Genomic DNA, 15,393 nt, shown 5'->3' with positions numbered 1-15,393 from the left:
TCATGATGTAGAATCAGTTTCGGTAGAGATAGGAAACAGTGAAGGTAGGAAGTCAGTTGTGGGAGTAGTTTATAGGCCCCATAACAATAACAACACTGTAGGACGAAGTTTACAAGAAGAAATAATAGGGACTTGTGAGAAACGTGTGCCAATAATCATGGATGATTTTAATCTACATATGGATTGGGCAAACCAGTAGGCAGGGAGGTGAGTTCATAGAGTGTTTTCGATATGGTTTCTTAAAGCAGCATGTGCTAGAGCCAACCAGAGGGCAAGCTATTTTAGATCTGATAATGTGCAACGAGACAGGGTGACCTCATAGTAAAGACACCCTTAGGTAGCAGTGACCATAACATGATTGATTTTCACAGTTAGTTCAAGGGAAACAAGAGTGGGACTAACACTAGTTTTTTTTTTTAACTTAAATAAGGCCAATTGAGGATACAAAGGCAGAACTGGCTAAAGTGAACTGGGAAATTAGGTTAAGGGATGCAGTGCCAGACATTTAAGGAGAGATTTTGTGACACTTAGCAAAGTTACATTTCAGACATTCAGTGAGAAAGAAAGATTCTAGGGGAAGGACGCAGCACCCATGGCTAACTAAGGAAGTTAAAGATGGTATCAAATTGAAAGAAAAAGCGTACAATTTTGCGAAGGTTAGTGGCAGGTTAGAAGATTGGACAGAATATAATAAACAGCAAAGAATGAATAAAAAAAAGGGAGAAAATAGTGTAGAAGGGAAAGCTAGCTAGAAGTATAACAACAGATAGTAAGTGTTTCTACAAGTATTTAAGAAGGAAAACAGTACGTAAAGTGAATGTTGGTCCTCTACAGTGACTCTGGGGAATTAATAACGAAAATAAGAAAATGGTGAATGAATCGAACAGATATTTTGATCTGTCTCAATGTAGAGGATATAATAAACATTCCAGAAATAAGTGTGCATCAAGAGGTGCAAGAGGGGTGGAACTTAAAACAATTGCAATCGCCAGGGAAAAAGAGTACTGAGAAAATTAATAAAACTAAAAGCTGACAAGTCCCCAGGTTCTAATGTACTTAATGCTAGGGTCTTAAAAGAAGTAACTGCTGGGATATCACATACATTGGTTCAAAATTTCAAAAATTCCCTAGATTATGGAAGGATTCCACCAGATTGAAATATATTCCTCTATTCAAGATAGGAGGGAGACAAAAAGCAGGAAACTACAGGCCAGTTAGCTTAATATTTGCTAAAGGGAAAATTCTGGAATCTGTTATGAAGGAAGTTATAGCAAAACACTCAGAAGATCTCAATGCAATCAGAGTCAGTGTGGTTTTGTGAAAGGGAAATTGTGTTTGACTAATTTATTAAAGTTCTTTGAGGAAGTAACCAGCACATGGATAAAGGGGAACCTGTAGATGGGTTGCACTTAGATATCCAGAAGGCACTTGACAAGGTGCAACATCAAAGGTTACATTACAAAATAAGAGCTCTTGGTGTACGGGTTAACTTATTAGCATGAATAGGGGATTGGTTCACTTATAGGAAACAGAGAGTGAGCATATATGGGCCATATTCAGGCTGGCAAGATGTATTGAGTTGAATGCCACAGGTATCAGAGCTGGAGCTTCAACTATTTACAATCTATATTAATGACTTGGATGACAGGATTGAATACACAACGATAACAAGAAAGTAAATTGTGAAGAGGACACAAGGAGTCTTCAAAGGGATATAGATGGGTTAAGTGAGTGGGCAAAAATTTGGCAGACGGAGTATAATATGGGGAAATGAAAAAAGCACACTATTTAAGCTGGGGTGGGGGATTGCAAAACTCTGAGGTACAGAAGGATCTGGGTGTCCTGGTACATGAATCACAAAAATGTAGTTTTTTTTTTATTCATTCAGTGGTTGTGGGCTTCACTGGCTGGGCCAGCAAATATTGCCCATCCCTAGCTGCCCCTGAGAAGGTGACGGTAAGCTGCATTCTTGAACTGCTGCAGTCCATGTGGAGTAGTGGTTAGGAAGACAAATGGAATGTAGTTGTTTATTGCAAGGGGACTGGAATATAAAAGTAGGGATGTATTGCTACAGTTTCATGGGGTATTAGTGAGACCACATCTAGAGTACCGTGTGGAAAGGTTGGACAGGTTGGGCCTATATCCATTGGAGTTTAGAAGATTGAGGGATGATCTTACTGAAACGTGTTAGATCCTGATGGGTCTTGACAGGGTGGATACTGAAAGTATGTTTATCTTTGTGGGATAGACTAGAACTGGGGGACACAATTTAAAAATAAAAGTGTCGCCCGTTTAATACAGAGGTGAGGAGTAATTTTTTTCTCTCAGTAATTTGAGAGTCCATGGAACTCTCTGCCTCAAAGTGCTGGAGGCAGGATCATTGAATATTTTTAAGGCTGAGTTAGATAGATTGTTGATTGACAAGGACATCAAAGAGTATAGGGGGTAGTAAGGAAAGTGGAATTGAGGCCACAATAGGATCATTATTGAATAGTGGAACAAGTTCGAGGGGCCAAATGGGCAACTCCTGCTCCTTATTCATATGTACTTTAAAAATTAGGTGTCAACCTGGTGAAGCTACAACACGGGACCTACTTGCATGCCAAACAGCAGAAGCAGCTTGGAACAGGCAGGACTGTGATCCCACAACCAACGGATCAGATCCAAGCTCTGCAGTCCTGCCACATCCAGTTGTGAATGGCATTGAACAATTAGACAACTAACTGGAGAAGGAAGCTCCACAAAATGTTCCCATCCTTAATGATGGGGGAGCCCAGCTCTTCAATGCAAAAGACAAGGTTTGAAGCATTTGCAATCATCTTCAGCCAGAAGTGCTGAGTGGATGATCCATCTTAGCCTCCTCCTGAGACCCCAGCTTCAAAGATGCCAGTCTTCAGCCAATTTGGTTCACTCCACGTGATCTCAAAAAATGAATGCAGGCACTGGATACTGCAAAGACTATGAACCCTGACAACATTCCAGCGATAAGCATGAAGACTTGTTCTCCAGAGCTAGCCAGGCCCCTAGCCAAGCTGTTCCAGTACATCAGCTGGCTATGTGGAAAATTGCCCAGGTATGACCTGTCTACAAAAAGCAGAGCAAATCCAACTCAGCCAGTTGCTACCCTATCAGTCTGCACTCAATCATCAACAAAGTGAAGAAAGGTATGATTGACAGTGCTATAAAGCAGCACTTACTCAGCAGTAACCTGTTCACTGATGGTCAATTTGAGTTCTGCTAGGCCCACTCAGCTCCTGTCCTCATTCCAGCCTTAGTCCAAACATGGACAAAAGAGCTGAACTCCAGAGGTGAGGTAAGAATGACTGCCCATGACATCAAGGCAGCATTTGACTGAGCGTGGCATAAAGGAGCCTGGGCAAAAGTGGAGTCAATGGGAACGGGGGGGGCGAAATTCTCCACTGGCTGGAGTCATACCTAGCAGAAAGGAAGCTGGTTGTTGTTGTTGGATTTCAGTCAGCTACAGGAGTTCCTCAGGGTAGTGTCCTAGGCCCAGCCATCTTCAGCTGCTTCATCAATGATATTCCCTCTATCCTAAGGTCAGAAGTGGGATGTTTGCTGATGATTGTACAATGTTCAGCACCATTCACAACTCCTCAGATACTGCAGCAGTGCACGTCCACATGTGGGGAGGCGTGGGCAACATTCAGATTGGCAATTAAAAGTAAAACGCTGCATGCAGATGCTGGAAATCTGAAATAAAAATGGAAAACGCTGGAAAAGCTCAGCAGGTCCGACAGCATCCGCAGAGAGAGAAACAGAGCCAACGCCTCAAGTCTGCACAACTTAAGAGTCACACGGACTCAAAATGTCAACCCTATCTCTCCCTCCACAGGCACCGCCTGACCTGCCAGACTCATCAAGCATTTTGCATTTTTATCTCCCTATTCACTCTGCCCAGACGCCACATGATTTTGAGCACCTCTACGAAATCTCCTCATAACCTTCTTTTCTCGAGGGAAAACATCCTAACTTCTCCAACATAAATACTGTGGCTACAACAGCAGGTCAGAGGCTGGGATTCTGCAGTAAGTAACTCAACCTCCCGACACCCCAAAGCCTATCCAGTATCTAAAGGGCACAAGTCAAGAGTGTGATGGGATACTCTACACTTGCCTGGATGAGTGCAGCTCCAACAACATTCAAGAAGCTTGACACCATTCGGGACAAAGCAGCCCAATGTTTGGCACCCCATCCACCACCTTAAATATTCACTCCCTCCACCACCAACACACAGTGGCTGCAGTGTTGTTGGCCATACACAAGAACTTCCAGGTGGTGGTGTTCCCATGTAGCTGCAGCCCTTCTCCTTCTAGATAATAGTGGCTGTGAGTTTGGAAGGTGCTGCCTAAGGTGCCTTGGTGAGTTTCTGCAATGCATCTTGTAGATGGTACACACTGCTGCCACTGTTCATTGGTGGTGGAGGGAGTGAAGGTTTGTGGAAGGGGTATCAAGCAAGCAGGCTGCTTTGTCCTGGATGGTGTTAAGCTTCTTGAGTGTTCTTGGAGCTGCACTCATCCAGGCAAGTGGAGAGCATTCCATCAGACTCCTGACTTGTGTCTTGTAGATGCTGGACAGACTTTGGGGAGCCAAGAGTTGAGTTACTCACCACAGGATTCCTGGCCTCTGACCTGCTCTTGTAAACACAGTATTTATAAGGCTAGTCCAGTTCAGTTTCTGCTCAATGGTAACCCCCAGAATGTTGATAATGGGGGATTCAGCAATGATAATGCCATTGAATGTCAAAGAGTGATAGTTAGATTCTCTCTTCTCAGTGGTGCTGAACACTGCAATCAGCGAACATCCCCACTTCTGACCTTATGATGGAAGGAAGATCATTATGAAGCAGCTGAAGATGTTTGGGCCTAGTACACTAGCCCGAGGAACTCCTGTAGTGATGTCCTGGAACTGAGATGAATGACCTCCAACAACTGCAACCATCTTCCTCTGAGCCAGGTGTGACTCCAACTAGCAGAGAGTTTTCCTCCTGATTCTCATTGACTCCAGGTTTGCTAGGGCTCCTTGATGCCATACTCAGGTAGTCACTCTCACCTCACCTTACCTCAGGAGTTCAACTCTTTGGTCCATGTTTGAAGCAAGGCTGTAATGAGCTCAGGAGCTGAGCGGCCCTGGCGGAACCCAAACTGAGCAGTGAGCAGGTTATTGCTAAACAAGTGTTGCTTGATAGCACTGTTGATGACCCTTTCCATTACTTTACCGACGATTGAAAGTAGACTGATGGGGCAATAATTGGCTAGGTTCAATTTGTCCTGCTGTGTGTGTACAGGGCATACCTGGGCAATTTTCCACTGGTAGATGCCAGTGTTGTAGCTGTACTGGAACAGCTTGGCTAGGGACATGGCAAGCTTTGGAGCACAAGTCTTCAGTACTGTTGTCGGAATATTGTCAGGGCCCGTAGCCTTTGCAATATCCAGTGCCTTCAGCCATTTCTTGATATCACGTGGAGTGAATCCAATTGGCTGAAGACTGGCATCTGTGACGCTGGGGACCTCTGGAGGGGGCAATGACGGATCATCCACTCAGAACTTCTGGCTGAAGATCATTGCGAATGCTTCAGTCTTATCTTTTGCACTGATGTGCTGGGCTCCTCTATCATTGAGGCTGGGGATATTTGTGGAGCCTCCTCTTCCAGTGAGTTGCTTAATTCTCCACCACCTTTCATGACTGGATGAGGCAGGACTGCAGATCTTATATCTAATCTGTTAGTTGTGGAATCGTTTAGCTCCGTTCATCACTTGCTGCTTATGTTATTTGGCATGCAAGTAGTCCTGTGCTGTAGCTTCACCAGGTTGCCACCTCATTTTTAGATATGCCTGATGCTGTTCTTGGCATGCCCTCCTGCACTCTTCATTGAACCAGGGTTGATCCCCTGGCTTGGTGGTAATGGTAGAGTGGGGGATATGCCGGGCCATGAGGTTACAGATTGTGGTCGAGTACAATTCTGCTGCTGCTGCTGATGGTCCACAGCGCCTCATGAGTGCCCAGTCTTGAGTTGCTAGATCTGTTCAAAATCTATCCAATTTAGCACGGTGGTAGTGCTACACAACACGATGGAGGGTATCCTCAATGTGGGGCTTCGTCTCCACAAGGACTGTGCAGTGGTCATTCCTACCAATACTGTCATTGACAGATGCAGCAGGCAGGTTAGTGAGCATGAGGTCAAGTATGTTTTTCCCTCTTGTTGGTTCCTACACCACCTGCCGCAGACCAGTCTATCAGCCATGTCCTTTAGGACTCAGCCAGTTCAGTCAGTAGTGGTGCTAACGAGCCGCTCTTGGTGATGGAGATTGAAGTCCCCCATTCAGAGTGCATTCAGCATCCTTGCCACCCTCAGTGCTTCCTCCAAGTGGAGTTCAACATGGTGGAGTACTGATTCATCAGCTGAAGGGGGGAGTGGTAGGTGGTAATCAGGAGGTTTCCTTGCCCTTGTTTGACCTGATGCCATGAGACTTCATAGGATCCTGAGTCAATGTTGAGGGCTCCCAGGACAACTCCCTCCTGACTGTATACCGCTGTGCCACTACCTCTGCTGGGTCTGTCCTGCCAGTGGGATGGGACATACCCAGGGATGGTAATGGTGGTGTCTGGGACATTGTCTGTAAGGTATGATTCTTTGAGTATGACCATATCAGACTGTTGTGAGACTAATTTGTAAGACAGGTCTCCCAATTGACAGATCTCCCAAGGATTGATTAATTGATAGAAAGCAGAAAGTGGGCATAAAAGGGGTTTTTTCAATTGGGCAGGCAGTGAGTAGAGGAATACCACAAGGATCAGTGCTGGGGCTTCATTATTTACAATCTATATTAATAACCTAGATGAAGAGACAGAGTAATGTATCAAAGTTTGCTGATGAGAGCAAGCTGGTGGGAAAGTCAGCTATGGGGAAGACGGAGAGGTTGCAAGGGGATATAGACAGATTAATTGAGTGAGCAACAAGATGGCAGTACTGTCAGGAAGTGTGGAAGTATGGAAAAGCAGAATTTTTTTTTAAAGGTGTGAAACTTTAAGTGTTGATGCTCAAATCGACTTGAATGTGCTTGTATAAGGAACGCAGCAAGTTACCATGTAGATGCAGCAAGCAATTAGGAAGGCAAATGGCATATTGGCCTTTATTAGAAAGGGATTGGATACAAGAATAAAGAAATCTTACTACAATTGTATAAGGTTTTGGTGAGACAACATCTGGAATAATGTGTGCAGTTTTGGTCCCCACATTTAAGAAAGGGTTATAATCTCTGTTATGAGGGAGTTATCTTATGATGAAAGGCTAAGTGAATTGGGCTTATATTCTATGGAGCTTATAAGTATGAGAGGCGATCTCATTGAAACCTACAAAATTCTGAAGGGGCTTGAGAGGGTAGACGCTGAGAGATTATTTACATTAGTCAGGGAGTCTAAAACGGGGGTGGGGGGGTGCAGTCTCAGGATAAGGGGTTAATCATTTAGGACTGAGGTGAGGAGAAATTACTTCACTCAAGAGTTGTGAATCTTTGAAATTTTCTACTTTTAAAACTGGGGTAGACAAATTTTTGGTCCTTCAGGGAATTAAGGGATATGGGGAGCAGGCAGCAAGATGGAGTTGAAGCCCAACATCAGCCATGGTCATATTAAATGACAGAGCAGGCTCAACGGTCCATATGGTCTACTCCTACTCCTATTTCTTGAATGTTCTTTCTTGACATGCTAGTGAATCTTAATACAATTGTTGACATAACAAATTATAAGACCAACTACTGGCATGGAACTTTGATTTTTTTGTTTGACGTCATCCTTGGAAAGAGTTGACATGTTGTAAGCAGACCCTATACCAACAAAATGCTGAATTGTCCTGCACATGCTCAGAGTTCAAAACCAAAACTACATTTTTTCAATTTTCTTCTTGCTTATAACCAGTAGATGGAGCACTTTATAGACAGGACGTCAATAAATCTTGAAAGCAACAGTTCTATTCCACAGAAGAATGATTTCTGTTTGCTAATTGTTGTTACATAAGTCCTGAAAAAGCACATTAACTTAATGTGTCCTACTATCTTGGCTGAAGCATAGAAAACTAGCATGCAATCTGGTAAGGAAGAAGAGACTAGGGTCAAAGGCAAAAGTCACCATGTAAACTTTAAGGATTATGACATTCAGTTGACTACTGAACATTGCTAATTCAGAAAGTACTCAACTTTTCACATAATGAAGAAATCAAATATCAGTTTAACAACCAGCATTTTTGCAATCATGTTGATTGCAACGCACTTGCTCTGTTGTCACTTTACACCATGGAGGATTTTGTCATTAACAGCACATCTAAATACAGATAATAAAGTCCCAGTTTATAATGCCTGAGACAAAAACTTCAATCAAGAATATCAGTGGAGTTTAAATGTTCAACTTCAGTAAATTGTTTCATGGAATCTGCTGCACAACAAATATTTCTTTTTTTGTGGAGTGAGAATGCCACGAAATAAATGCAACATGGTTCTTTATTTCATACCTGGCATGTCTGTAACCTTTCCTAAAGGAAGGCTGGAGGTAGGATCCGCTTTATCTTGGTAGAGCTAATGAGGAGTATCATTCCATTAAACATGCATCAGCCACTTGCCACTGAACTGATCAATGTTTCTTCCAGGCAGCAACTTACTGGGAAAATACACTTCCTTACAAGCACAGCCTGGCAATTGCTGCTTACAGTTATCACGGACTGCCTTTTATCCTCATAATAATATCCTAAGTGTGGATTGTGTCCTGCAACCACATGCTTATGCCCTGATCTACTGGCCAAAACATGCCACATACACAGAATAACATCCGTGGTAGGCAGTGCGCCGAAAGGTTATTGGAGGCTCTTCCAGGGATCAGTGAACATGAGGAACAGCACACTATTCAGAAACTCTACACCTCAAGCCATTTCCAAAATCCATTTGCAACAAGCCAGAGTCACACAAGTGGAAAATTACTCATGAGTGGGTGGATAGAGGCTGATGCCAAGATCCACTGAACAAGCTTAGAGTCAAAAGATACTCAACTGCTGGTGCCAATCTATATAGAGAGAAGTATGGTGTCCAATAGAGCTATAAGAACATAATTAACTTAGAGAAAAGTCCCTCTTTATCACACGAGATTTTCCCCAACCCATATCCAACCATTTGTGAATTTCCAGGATTGTGTTGTGTTCTGCGCTAGAAGTCGCCAATTCCAAATTGGTTGTTATATGCTCCCATCGGAAATCCAGCAAGGGCAGAAAAGCTCCCGCCTCGCAACTTTTCTTTCACCACTTGCAATTTTTTTTGCTCTTTTCCTGAAGCAGCCAATTCCTACTGCAGTTAGGGTCTCAAAAATCATCAGAAGTCTTCTTGCTACATTGCACATATGACCATTCTTCATGCCTGAGTCTGGACAATGTGGCTTGTCAGGCTATTCAACTGTCTTGGGAATTGTAAGCAGAGTCAAATCCTATCCACTTCTGATTTCCAAACGCTAGCAATTCCCTCCAGAAGTCATTGGATTCCAAACAAGCACAGCTAAATCTGGCTGATTTGAGGAAGAATTTGTATTTCAAGGTTATTTCAGTGGATTTTCTGTGTGAAGGCAGAGGACTACATTTTCTGGTATGCCCAGGAGTCTGAATTGGAGCTGGGTTGAGGGAAATGAAAGGGTAGATCCTCAAGAGAAAAGAGTTTAAATCCTTTGTGAGGAAGACCAAGCATTAAAGAGTTTTTGCGACTCACAGTGATCACTAACACCTGGGTGGGTTGCTGACGAATTCGTGGGCCCTGTCTTGGTTGGGTCTGCCATTTAATGTGCAGTTTGTGGTATATTCAACAATGGTTTGTTAATTCATGTTTACCTCATGTTAATTCTATTTGTTAGAGTATAAGATAGACAGTACTGATAGCTTTGTTGACTCTTGTGCAGTAAAAATTGTTCTGTTTGTTTAGGACAGTGGAATCCTTTGACTTTATTCTCCTTGTAAGTAACTTAGATTTCAAATTTCATTAGCTTTCAAATAAAAGTAACTGGTTCCTAACCAGATTGTAACAAATTTGGGGGTCTCATTCAGGACCGTAACAAAATTTCGGGGTCTGGTCTGGGATCATCATAAATTCATCTCCGCTTTGTCAAGAAACTCTAATTCCATCGCAGACCAAGATCAGCTGCCTCAGCACAGATCAAACTTTTAACATGGCAGATCTTTTTCATTCACTGCCAAATAAGTTGGTGCTTTCACCAAATTAAATATATGGGGATTCTTTGGCACTATTTCTTCAGCAAGTAAAGAACTAAAATTCAACTTACAATGGCAACCTCCAATTTCCTGTATAAGCATTATATGAACCTGCAGATAGAGTCCCTGGGACTCAGTTGGTTGCGTGTATTTGTCCCACTTAGTGTAAAATTTAATTTTCCAAAGGGGTACTACTGACAGAAGTTGTTAATTTCATCCTTGTTAATTTATTGTTTAAAACAATAATAATGTTAAATTTTGTATGAAAATATTTGTTAATTATTACAGCACCATTCCTTTGCTTTTCTATTTTGTCACTAAAAACAAAGAAAATAATTGAAGGACATGTTCCTTACAAACTCAGAAAAACCATAAATTCTTACTGATCCCTCAGTGTGTTATCGTGTTAGTGCTTGTTTTCATATTAACAAAAAAAGTTTCTCCTCTGCCACCTGCTTTGACATGTTTCTTCCCTCTTTTCTTACCCTTGCCAGGATAATTTCACGCATATCCATTAGGTCCATGACCAATTTTACATCAGTTATGTATGAACTTCACAGCGAGTGTTGATGTGATATTCAACTTCAGGGCAACCACAAATGAAACCAATCCTGTCCACACAATGTCTACATGTACTCTTCCCACAAGGGTCCCTGGACAGTGAACAAAGCAGTAGAAGCTTTTCCTCACCTAACCCAGGACACCAAGGCCAATTGCAGAAACATTCTGCCATGCTGGATGAGATCAGCAGTATGCCATTGTTTTACAGACAATAAAATACTGTTGCAGCTGCAATTTGCAGACACACACACATACCTGCCCTCAATGACTGTGATAACATCATTCATCTGAATCTGCAGTTTGTCCACTTCACTGAAGTCTTGCAGTGCTCGCATGTCTGTGGGCTGGGCCTGTTCCACAAATACATCTTTTAGCATTGCAGACACAAAACTCAATCTCTTAGACAAGGTATTACTTTGCCAGTGGTGTGACAATTCAAACAAATGAAATGTGAGAACCAGGACAAATTAACACCAAAAATTAGGACTATTTCCATCCGCAAAAACAGAGACACCCAAACCAATCCAAAACTCCATAGAAACCTGGAAAGTGTATTCGCTTCTCAGCATGAAGGAGAAAGTAAGACACTCTGAACATTTGGGAGCTCTGTGGAGAATTCTGTACTTAACTTGAAACTTATGCATACATTCCAAACATCCACATTCCAGATTCAAACCGTATTCCACTGGCCCATAGCCTCTATGCAGCACTCTAGCAGCCGGCAGCCTCTCAGCAGTCTCACATTTTGATGGACTTGAGCTTCTTCCACCTATAAAATTTTCTGAAGCTTAATCCTGTGTTTAGACAGCTAAACTGTTTTTAGCTAAACTTTCAGCCTTTTCTTGACGTAGGCTATTCCTAATTGCTGGCTTTCATCTGTCCTAGCTGTGGCATGTCTGCACCTTGTCCCTACTTCAACTCCCAACACATTGAAATAGGTTTGAGATATTGCAATTCACTTCAGGTTAAGTACTTCAGCATAGAGTGCCCTGTGGATATGGTATCCATATTAAGAACATGGTGGCCGTTAACTTCAACCTCTATAGGTGCTACTCAGTTGTCACTGCAATAACACTGTATCCTGTGTCTCTTCAGTGAACTGCTATTTTTGTTTAAAGGTAGCTCTACTACTGGGGAGAGGGCTGTCTAGCGGAATAATTGCTACCAATTCTACTTGCTGGACCAGATCCGTTCTTTTGGATTCAAATGCTGCTGTCCATTAATCATCTCTACAAGTGCAGTAACCAAAATTAATATCAATATTGACATAGCAATTAACCTACCCCACAGCTCTGGTTCATTTCAAAGAATTGTTTTTATTCTTATCACTGAAGTTAAGCATTCGAGATTATCGTTAAGAAAATTTTTTGCTGTCTCCGGCTACTATCTTTCAAAACTGAACTGGTGGTTTGAACAATGGCTTTGCTTGATCATTTTAACAAATGTAGAATTTGGTACCTTGTTATTTTCAATTGTCAGATTTATCCAAAGGCACCAATGGAACACTTGGCTCCAGCAATAGCTATTTTAATACTGATTTGGAAAATAGTTAATTTTTTTTTTTAGAAAAACGTGCCTCACTGTTCTGAACTTCAAATTGTCTATTTCCACTCACCTGCCTCAACAACAGGTCTTCAATTCAATGCCAGTTTCACTAAATCAACTTTGACTTTAAATCTCGTTTTCATCCACTTGTTAGCTCTTCTCTATAACTTATGTATTTCGAAACTTAGCTATCTTGATCTCGCTACCAACATAGCTTAATTTTTCCTCGTGTCTACTCATGCATTTTAACTGCCATTCTGGACCTGAGCCCATCACTTCTATTTCACCTCTTCTCTCCATTCTCTCCTTTTCTCCTTACCCCTCCCGCTATCATGGCTCCTTTCTTTTCTTCACACTCAGGAAATCCACCCTCACAAACCCCAGTTCACAGGAACAGATTTAAGAACCTAGTTTAAGCATGAACCAAATCACTTTCAAACATAATGTAAAATTCTATCAGATTATGGTCACTATTTTCTAAAAGCTTCACATGCTCTTCAGTAAATTCATGTAAGTTATTCAGTACTCATTATCTCTCCTGCTCTCATGTCACCTTCCCAGGCTTAACTCCCTCTTAAATGATCCTATACCTTCCTCCATCCCTCTCTGGAAGGTTCATCAAGGTACTCATTAATCCCTAACAAGCAGCAACCTCAATTGCTTCATCTTATTCTCTCCCAGCCCTTCCCGGCCTATGTGTCTGCTGTGGGCTAATCTCGTTAACCTCCTTCCTGTACCTGTCTCTGCTCCCAGCTCTGACCCTGTAAATTCTATCTGTAGACCAGCTATCACTGTTGCCCCTGTATCTCCCTCTAGAATGTACATTCACTTGCTAATAAAGCCCCATCTTCTATGACCTTATTGTGAACGATCACAGTGATAATATAGCCGTGACAGGGACATGGCTGAGGGCTGATGATGCCTCCTTTCTTAATAAAGTTTCCCTGCCTGGCCCTTATCTCCAAATCACACCTTAATCTGTCCCCATACTCTTCAGGCAATGTCTCCTCCTTTGAGTATCTCACCATGTTCCACCCTTCGCATCTCTCATTCAAAAATCTTTGTCCGGGATCACCCATACAATTTAAGTTTCTCCACTATCTTCTTTGCTTTCCTCCTCCTGCCTCTGCATTCGGCGACTCATCATCCTCAGTTATTTCAACCTCCATCTCAACTCTTCTTGTTCTCTCCTCTCTGACTTTATTGCCCTCCTTTATCCCTATTTCTTCCTCTATATAAACACTCGACTATCCCGTCCATAAAAATAGCCACCCCTCGATCTTGTCATCTCATGCAGCCGTGTCACTGCTATCTTTACCATCATTGATAAGATAATCTCCGATCATTTCCGTGTTGCTCTCTAACTACATTCCCCTATTTGTGGTCATCCCTATTAAAAAAAGCTATCCTCAAGTCACTTACCATTGCACTCTCAAATTCCCAACTATCTAGCCTTTGGCCTCATTCGTCATGGCATCCAGCAGCTACTGATTTGCTAAGTCTCACTTTCTCCACCATATTTGTTGTCCTTGTACCTATTCTTTCTCAGCCTGATCATTGCCAGTATGCCCCTCATCTCTTAGTACAAGGGATGCAGACTTGAACATCTTTGATGAACAACTGCATAGCCATTCATCGCCATATCTATTTAGACTACTTAATCCATTATCGGGAATAATCTTCATCGCTGTGACAAAGGCAAACTATCCTTCCTTGTGCTGTATGCAGCTTTTGACATGACTGACCATGAGATTTTGCTACAACATTTCTCCACCATTGTCCAGCTGGGTAAGAATGCACCTGCCTGGTTTCATTTTTATCTATCCATTGCAGCCAGAGGATCAAGTGCAATGGCTTCTCCTTCTGCTCCCACACCATTACCTCTGATATCGCCCAAGCGTCTATCCTTATCCCCTCCTTTTTCTCATTGACATGCTGTCCTTAGCAACATCATCCGAAAATGCATTATCGGTTTCTATGCGTAGCCTGAGAATATCCAGCTCTACCTTCTTCTCGTCTCTTGACACCCCACCCCCATCTCTAAATTGTCAGACTGCTTTTCTGACATTCAAGATTGGATGAGCATAAATTTCTTTAAAAATTGAGAATACAAAGGCCATTATCTTTGGGCTCTGTCACAAACTCTGTTCCCTTGTCACCAATGCCATCCTTCTTTGTGGCAACTATCTGAAACTGAACCAGACTGTTCGTAATCTTGGTGACATATTGAATTGCAAGATGAGCTTCCTACCATACATCCAAAACATCACTAAGTCCGCCTATTTCCACATCCATCACCCCGCCCTTGCCTTAGCTTAGCTGCTGCTGAAATCTTCATCCATGCATTTTTTACCTCTACATTTGACTATTTCAACACATTCCTGGCCAGCTTCCAATGTTCCACCATCTGCAAACTACTGCCCATATCCTATCTTCTACCAAGTCCCACTCACTGATGTTCCCTCTATTTTTTTTTTGTTATGCACCTCTTGTGCATCTCAATTTTATAAGTTTTACCCTGGCCAGGCACACACGTTATCTTAAACGGGACAATTTATGAGGGTTTGTGCAATACTTTTGGCTTGCTGCGCATCCATGCACTCACGCACCTTAGAGAGAACGCTGCCACTCACCCAATTCCTCAGTGCCCCTGATCTACATTGGTCATTGGTTTCTAGTCAAACATCATCTTGATTTTTAAATTTTCATCCTCGTTTTCATGGACTGCTCCCCCCCAATCATATCTCTGTAATCTCCTCTAATCCCACAAACCCCCCAGATCTCTGCACTCCTCTAATTCTGGCCTTGAACATTCCCAATTTTAATCACTACACTATTGGTAGCCAGGCCTTCAGTTGTCAAGGGACTAAACTCTGGAACTCCGTCCCTTAATTTTTCTACCTTTCTAACTCATTTTCCTTTGCTAAAATGCTTCTTAATACATGCCTGTCTTTGACAAAACTTTTGATCATCAGGCCTATTATCTCCTCCTGTGATTCTGTGTAAATTTTGTTTCCATGCTAGTCCTGTAT

The 15,393-nt window shown here is 42.3% G+C and overlaps 1 protein-coding gene across 8 annotated transcripts in view; it reads right to left on the bottom strand.

Annotated features, from left to right (window-relative positions):
• Positions 1–15,393, bottom strand: part of tnk2b (tyrosine kinase, non-receptor, 2b) — a 259,122-nt gene that overhangs the window by 49,956 nt on the left and 193,773 nt on the right. For all 8 annotated transcript variants that reach the window (XM_041216325.1, XM_041216316.1, XM_041216342.1 and 5 more), the window contains one exon: positions 11,072–11,166. In XM_041216325.1, the coding sequence (XP_041072259.1) occupies positions 11,072–11,166 (95 nt within the window). The remainder of the gene's footprint in view (positions 1–11,071; positions 11,167–15,393) is intronic.

This window comes from Carcharodon carcharias, chromosome 2, assembly GCF_017639515.1.
Source record: "Carcharodon carcharias isolate sCarCar2 chromosome 2, sCarCar2.pri, whole genome shotgun sequence".
Lineage (NCBI taxonomy): Eukaryota > Metazoa > Chordata > Chondrichthyes > Lamniformes > Lamnidae > Carcharodon > Carcharodon carcharias.
The sequence above is the reverse complement of the archived record's forward strand: the minus strand, read 5'-3'. Positions and strand labels throughout refer to the sequence as shown.